Source organism: Acipenser ruthenus, chromosome 4, assembly GCF_902713425.1.
Source record: "Acipenser ruthenus chromosome 4, fAciRut3.2 maternal haplotype, whole genome shotgun sequence".
Taxonomy (NCBI): domain Eukaryota; kingdom Metazoa; phylum Chordata; class Actinopteri; order Acipenseriformes; family Acipenseridae; genus Acipenser; species Acipenser ruthenus.
The window spans coordinates 24258151-24266663 of record NC_081192.1 but is presented as its reverse complement, the minus strand read 5'-3'; the positions used below and the strand labels follow the sequence as shown (position 1 = coordinate 24266663).

Sequence of the window (8513 nt, the reverse complement as noted above, 5' to 3'; positions counted from 1 at the left end):
ATAACAGGTAAGATCAGGTAATTGTCCAAGCATGAAATATTGTTCAATAGACCAGTCTTTTCTTATGTACAGGAACAGCAGAAATATGACTAATGTTTTCAGTTACACCGCTGTAAAGCATTGTATGTAAAATGCATCTGACATAGATTTTAACAATGTCATTGGGTTGTATCTGATCATGCAACTTTGACATATGTAAGCCCTTGAAAAAATAATATTTCAACCACAATGTGTACCACTTGGGTTTGATACCAGTGTTTAGTGACAACAATATTCTATTGGATTTTTTAAAAATTTGTTTATGTAATTTGAAAAGTATGTCCTGTGATTGTCAGAGTGTGTTGCATTATGCATTATTACAGGTAATCATTTTATATAGGCTATTTAAGAACTGTCACATACTGGTAAATACTGGCTAAATGAAGGGCCAATGTATTAATAGGAAACAGTATTTACATGTACAATTCAGGTGAATTTTCTTTGGTATGGTTCACTTGCAATCAAACTAAAATTAATTTGGTTGCACACTGCAAAAACTTGATACAATAAAAAAATAAAAAAAACATAGATAACATAAATCAGATTTAAACAGCTAAAGATTTGTAGCATATTTACAATAAAAGCCACTTCTACTCAAAATTGTAATCTGTCCAATTTTAAAGCAGCACCTTCAGCTTTTTCAGTGTGGGTGTGTACAGCAACAACTCTGTCTACATCCAGACAATGAAAGGTCCTACATGCTTGGATGATTTTTTGTTCCAGATTATATATATATATTTTAGTAATAGTGCATACATCCTTCATTGTTTTTTTTTTTTTTGCTCCTTCTTAAAAATGTTACTTTGCACTTACTTTTCAAATATATATATACTGTATATATATATATATATATATATATATAGAGAGAGAGAGAGAGAGAGAGAGAGAGAGAGAGAGAGAGAGAGAGAGAGAGAGATTGGCTGCAACACTGTAATTTGAACCAACTTCAAATATTTGTTTTAAATCCTGTTCTTAGCAACAGTAATAGACTTCTAAAGTGTAAACAACATGTTCATGGAAATGCTTAAACATAGTGCTCTTTAATTACACTAAACTAATACAACTAATAACATAACTCAAATAAATGTGTGTGATTTTACATAGCTCCAACCCTGCACAATTTTACCTGTGCTACTGTTTTTTGTCCTCTACCATATGGATGACAACAGATTTTTATGCATGGTTTGATTTGTGAAGTAGTTCCATCATCTGTTGTTTGTCTCGCTTTCTTTAGTTCTGGTTTAGGGAAGTTAACTTCCTGCCAAACGAAATGATTCTAACTAATGATCTCAGCTAAATGAAGGTAATCGGGGTACATGTATTGTTCATATAACTGATGCTGGTATTGGTGATGGTGCAGAAAGCAGTGCTATTTTTCTTTCTTGAGTTCAAACCTGGCCCAGGGTCTAAAGGTAGAAAAGCCTGATCATCTCAGCTAAAAAAGTCTGCTTTTCCTTAAATATAGGCTTTCTATCAGGGTCAAGGCTGAGTGGCATTGTAGATTTTACTGTGACAAGGTCATGCATGGGAGCTGCCCTTGAATTACCTAACCTGTGGTGTCAAGCCAGCAGAGCTACTGCATGGAAGTGACAAAGAGAAAATAAACAGCAAAAGAGGTATTGACATGGACACCTACAAAGTGAAAATAAGTAAGACAAGAACACAAGTATGAACTATTTTTATTTGTGGAAATACAGCTCTGAAAACCATACAGAAAAAATAAGTTTGGGTTTGAGGGGAAGAACTCATACAGCTGAGCTCATTAACAGCAGTAAACTTTTTAATTATTGGTAATATTATTATTCAAACATGCAGAATTTTAGTAAACTTATCGGCAGCAATACGCTGTCCAAAATGTAGTATATATTACATAAACCAATTACAAACAATTTATTTAAAATGTTAAAATACAGCTGTGCACATTTTAGAAAAATACCAACAGATTCTGGATTGTGCTCTGTAAAAATGCTTACAAATAGTATATAATCTATATATATATAAATGATAGCAACATGCTTATTTTAGTTTTTAAAAACATTCCATTGGTTGTCTTTTTTTAAACCCTTAACCACTACAGACTATAAAAGCTCTTTCTTTTTAAGAAAACAAATAGCTCTGTGTTGTGAAAAGGGATAAACAATTTGACACCTCCGTTAAAAATAGCACTCTGTTACATTTGCACTTATTACAGTTTAAGAGTTTGGCTGATTTCTACATCTGAAGCATAGTTAATGTTAAAACATGTAAGTTGCCACTTTCTTTTTCATTTGCTGTGTTTCTGCCCTCTTCTTCATTCCACACAGGTCACACATAGGATACTCAACATACTTCTGCAAAAAACACTGCGGTGTTACTGCTATAACACAACCTGATTTATTATACCGATGACCCCAGCCTCTTGTTTTTGCAATACAGTAGTGCACTTATGAAAAACGTTATTTTAATATATATCATGCAAACTATGCAAGTCTTTACAAATCGGTTGCACTACAATTTAGTCATATTTTCATTGCAATAAATATTAAACCATATTTTTTTTCAGAGCCCTTTGCTTTTTAAATAATACTTTAAACTAATTATGTATCTATATACAGTATCTATCTAGATAGATAGATAGATAGATAGATAGATAGATAGATAGATAGATAGATAGATAGATAGATAGATAGATAGATACACACACACACTATTCGCTACATCAGTGATCACACAAGATACATTTTGTTTCAAAAGAAATAAAATAAAATCAACATGCTATACCAGCAACAGAGAATACAACAGTTACAATGAAATGGCACATTTAAAACTCTTACAGTCATGAGACTTTTTAAAAACTACAGTATTAAGACAAACACTGCAACCCTTTTGAGTTCTTTTTTTTAGTTTTTTGTTTTTGCTGAGGTAAACATTAAAACTGTTAAAGACTTTAAAGGCATCAATCCTAACATTCTTTCCAACATATTTCATTGCTCTACCTGAATGTATTCAACACAAATTTCCATGATGTTAATTTAATACAGCTTGTTGAATTTTCCATTCACACAAACATGCAAACAAGCACAGATATGAAACTGCTGGTATATCAGTAACCGGGTACACTAATTCATCTATCCACTGAAAAGGTAAAGCAGTAGTGGATGTAGAAATGATTGTCAGTAGTTAACAATATCCCATGCACATAGTCAATGTTTATTTTACAATATCATGTCATAAGTAAAGTTTTTTTTTTTTATTATAGATTACTACTTATAATTGTATTAGGTTATTAAATTCAGTCATATAGTGTTCCAACTAGCTACAACAAATGTTTACAGTCAAACAAGCAAACCAAACAAGTTATCCCTTTATGCTCAGATTTCACTTAGATTATGCTCTTCTATGTAGTGTGATGAACAAATGCCACAAACAAACTTTCGAATAATAGTCAAAATTATCAAGAAACAATAAACCCTTTGTTTGTCAAATGTCCATAATGTTGTGTAAAGATGTCTGTAAACTTGTTAATGCACCTTTTTATTAAAGTTTTATTAGAGAATTAAAAAAAAAAAAAAAGATCATTCTGTTGCCAACAGCAAATGAAAAGCAACTCTTGGCTGAGTGGTATCAATTGGTTATACATCAAACAAAAGGGTTACATTTTTATGATAGAGAAAAACAAAACAAAAAGTAATGAACAGTGTCATGCACTTGCGTGTAAAATTGAATATCCTACAACAAACACAGGAGATGTCAGAAGAAGCAGCAGAGGTAATGGAATAAGACTGGTGAGTGATGCTGTTAAACATGTATATTTCTTCCAGTGAGATAAGAGTGAACACTGGAAAATCACTCCCACTGCAGCAAAGTCCTCTGAGCACATTCCTCTGGCAGCCATTTTCCCATCTCCCTACTAAAACGTCAGATGGTAAAATAGTAAGGCAGCTGTTCACTTCCATCAACTAAAAGTGCATCTCCGTACATTTCCAGTTAAGTCACACTCTGTCAGAACAGATGGAGTAGCCATGCACTTCAGTGGTTAGGCTGGGTCAGCAGATTTTTTTTCCCCCCAACATGGCTGCTTGCTTCAGCTTTCAGAGAACCCAAAAGAGCCACATATCATCGCCAGGGAACTCATCAGCTCTTGACTGAAAGCGCCACATCTCATCTTTCTCCTGTGCTTCACTAATTCCAATCCTCCTTTGCCTGTCTGAGAGTATGAGTGGTGCCATTTTTTAAAAGGCCGATGACACAACTGCAGAGAATTAGGGGCTAACGCCTCTAGTTTTCATGACTTCACTGAAGGGTCAAAACAGTTAGATTATTAAGTAATTATGTTGAATCACATTCAGGCTCAGCTTAAATAAATAATTAGGGAATATTACTTTTATATATATATATATATATATATATATATATATATATATATATATATATATATATATATATACACAAATGGACAGAACATGAACACAAAGAGGATGATCATGAAGTCATTTTAAGTTGACAAAAACTCACACTGAACAGGATGATTATCCTTACCTGAGCTATTGCTCCATCAAGTCAGGAAATGGATGAAAAGAATTGCTAAACCAACATTCAACAGCATAACAAGGGCAACCAAAATTGAGTTAGGACCCTGCAAATACAAGATAAAATACATTTGAAACACTTCTTAACAATTGCAACACAATGCAACATTCATAATATCCTGGACATATTCATCTAAATACAGACGTGCTCAAATTTGTTGGTACCCTTACAGCTCATTGAAATAATGCTTCATTCCTCCTGAAAAGTGATGAAATTAAAAGCTATTTTATCATGTATACTTGCATGCCTTTGATATGTCATAGAATAAAGCAAAGAAGCTGTGAAAAGAGATGAATTATTGCTTATTCTACAAAGATATTCTAAAATGGCCTGGACACATTTGTTGGTACCCCTTAGAAAAGATAATAAATAACTGGATTATAGTGATATTTCAAACTAATTTGTTTCTTTAATTAGTATCACACATGTCTCCAATCTTGTAATCAGTCATTCAGCCTATTTAAATGGAGAAAAGTAGTCACTGTGCTGTTTGGTATCATTGTGTGCACCACACTGAACATGGACCAGAGAAAGCAAAGGAGAGAGTTGTCTGAGGAGATCAGAAAGAAAATAATAGACAAGCATGGTAAAGGTAAAGGCTACAAGACCATCTCCAAGCAGCTTGATGTTCCTGTGACAACAGTTGCAAATATTATTAAGAAGTTTAAGGTCCATGGAACTGTAGCCAACCTCCCTGGGTGCGGCCGCAAGAGGAGAATCGACCCCAGATTGAACAGAAGGATAGTGCGAATGGTAGATAAAGAACCATGGATAACTGCCAAAGAGATACAAGCTGAACTCCAAGGTGAAGGTACGTCAGTTTCTGATCGCACCATCCGTCGCTTTTTGAGCGAAAGTGGGCTCCATGGAAGAAGACCCAGGAGGACTCCACTTTTGAAAGAAAAACATAAAAAAAGCCAGACTGGAATTTGCTAAAATGCATATTGACAAGCCACAATCCTTCTGGGAGAATGTCCTTTGGACAGATGAGTCAAAACTGGAGCTTTTTGGCAAGTCACATCAGCTCTGTGTTCATAGATGAAAAAATGAAGCTTTCAAAGAAAAGGACACTATACCTACAGTGAAACATGGAGGAGGCTTGGTTATGTTTTGGGGCTGCTTTGCTGCGCCTGGCACAGGGTGCCTTGAATCTGTGCAGGGCACAATGAAATCTCAAGACTATCAAGGCATTCTGGAGCGAAACGTACTGCCCAGTGTCAGAAAGCTCTGTCTCAGTCGCAGGTCATGGGTCCTCCAACAGGATAATGACCCACAACACACAGCTAAAAGCACCCAAGAATGGATAAGAACAAAACACTGGACTATTATGAAGTGGCCTTCTATGAGTCCTGATCTGAATCCTATGGAAAGAGCTGAAACTTGCAGTCTGGAGAAGGCACCCATCAAACCTGAGACAGCTGGAGCAGTTTGCTCAGGAAGAGTGGGCCAAACTACCTGTTAACAGGTGCAGAAGTCTCATTGAGAGCTACAGAAAACGTTTGATTGCAGTGATTGCCTCTAAAGGTTGTGCAACAAAATATTAGGTTAGCGGTCCCATCATTTTTGTCCATGCATTTCATTTGTTTTATTATTTACAATATTATGTTGAATAAAAAATCAAAAGCAAAGTCTGATTTCTATTAAATATGGAATAAACAATGGTGGATGCCAATTACTTTTGTCAGTTTCAAGTTATTTCAGAGAAAACTGTGCATTCTTCGTTTTTTGTGGAGGGGTACCAACAAATTTGAGCACGTCTGTATATTCTATATTTGACTATATGTAATGATATGGATGGTCACGATCCACAGCATTGAACATTTTGAGGCAAAACATGGTGGCTAAATAGAAAGTTCTGTAAATGCTGGAATAAGAACCTGGACATTCTGCTGCTCAGTCCTTAGCACTTACTGGACTAGACTGCCTCTTGTGTGACAACAGGTTATTTAAAGTAGATCTGTCGTCTGCTTACAACGGATGTGCACACTTGCATAGTGAATATGCTCCTATTCTTGCTCTAGAAGACACAATAAGTTTCGGCGCTAGCACTTAATAACCTACTACATATAAAATACTTTGATAGATGGAAGCTGGACTCGGCACAGCTACAGTAATAGTGCAGTTTGATGGTAATACAATGTTTTGTGCAGCAACTCTGCATTACAGTAGGTTTTTACCAGGTCTGTTTAGATTTATGTTGAAATCGTAAACAATGTGGGAAATCTGGATTGCAGATGGTCATGCTAGTTACTTGTTAATATTGTTAGATGGTAAAAACAGGAAAACACGTCTATAGAAATTCTTCTTATTAAAATATCCAGTGAAATAAACTGAAAAAAAGTTTTAATATATAAACATTTGCAAGTAAAAAATCTAGTGTGAGTAGTGTTAAAATCATCTTTATTCAAATTGAATGTACGCTCAAACAGTACAGACTGCTAGCCAGTAGCTTGAAAACAGAATTTTTTTAAAATGTGTATAGTCACATTGAGTCTGCATTTTTCCTGGTTGCTTCTGAATTGGTGTATATGTTTTTGTATTTATGTACGCCTTTTTTTCTCAGTGAATTGTAATATCTTGATGTGGCTCTATTTTCAGGTGGTGGCATATGGACCCATCCATTTTTTTACTATTATATTGTCAACATCAAGAGGAAGTATTGAAGTACAGCATATGTATGCGATAAGGCCCGACAGGGTGTCCGTATACGTCGAATATACGGATGCCTCAGGGTATTGTGCCGACCCCCAAGAAGTACATATATTTGATGTATACAGAAGGGCCTTATTGCATTTATAATCCAGGTCAAACAGTGGATTTGAAAAAAAATAGCAGAAGTAACTTTCTGGGCAAAATGTATTTTTTTAATTTTTATTAAATATCCTTACGTCAATAAAGGGACCACAAAAGTAGTCCTACTAAGTTAAGCTGAGTAAATTGACTTAACTGAAACATGCAAGTAAATATTTATTTTGATGTGTTGAATTGCACATTGCCATTGAAAACATCCACCAGGAAGCGGAGCTGAGACGGCACTGAATGAATTTATTTTCTGTGAGTGCAAGATGCTGTTGTTTCAGCAGAACGAGAGTAAAAAAATTAAATAACGACATCTCGGATTTCTGTAATTTTTCATGGTCTGTGTCAGAGATGGGTGGATAATGTGCAGAAGTGTATTTTTGTGTTTTTCTTTAGCGTTTACAAACCGCTAAAAATACATTATGTTTCGTTTTTTTTTTTTTAATCTTCCAGTTCATTTAATTGTTCTTCATGCAAATCGACATGTCTACTTACCACTTTTGGGATTTCTTTGCTGGTAATTGGTCACTCAGTGTTATAGTTACTGTACATCTGTAACTGTAAACAAGCTGGCTACCGGTACTTGAAATTCCGTGAGGTAGCGCAGTGATTTTCGAATGTGACAAGGCTCCAACTGTCTGTATCCATCTTATATACGGACAGCTGGATCCTTGCTTGACAACACATTGCTTGTTTTACGTGTATGTGTATATATTAGGAGTGTGCTGAGAACCCATGTATTTATTAGTTCTATAGGGATTTCAGTTGTCTATTGTGATTAGGGTGCTGAAATAAAGTACACAGTTGAAGTGTGCTTCGACATATTTCTAATGCAATTATATTATTTTGGTTTAACTAAAACAAGGAAATGAGAACTGAATTTGAAGACACTGGCACAAGAAAAAAACAACCTTTTTTAACAGCACAAGTTACTCAAAAATATATTCCCTTTGTTAAGATAAAACACTCCATTTACAGGACAGAACATATATCATTGCTATGCTTTTCAACAAAACGCACAATACAACAATAGCTTTGTTTAGCAGGACTGTAAAGCTCTGTGGCACTGTGCCTCACCCCATGTGTATTTTGTGTTTTATGTTGTC

At 35.0% G+C, this 8513-nt stretch overlaps 1 protein-coding gene across 2 annotated transcripts in view; it reads right to left on the bottom strand.

Annotated features, from left to right (window-relative positions):
- Window positions 1–1706: 1706 nt before the first annotated feature.
- The window catches only part of LOC117399489 (junctophilin-1-like), a 69925-nt gene continuing 63118 nt past the window's right edge, over window positions 1707–8513 (bottom strand). The window contains exons 5-6 of one of the 2 annotated variants that reach the window (XM_033998715.3): window positions 4558–4654; window positions 1707–4314 (exon numbers count right to left, since the gene is read on the bottom strand). In XM_033998715.3, the coding sequence (XP_033854606.3) occupies window positions 4574–4654 (81 nt within the window). In that variant the 3' untranslated portion in view covers window positions 1707–4314; window positions 4558–4573. The remainder of the gene's footprint in view (window positions 4315–4557; window positions 4655–8513) is intronic. The other variant, XM_033998716.3, reaches the window with a different exon arrangement.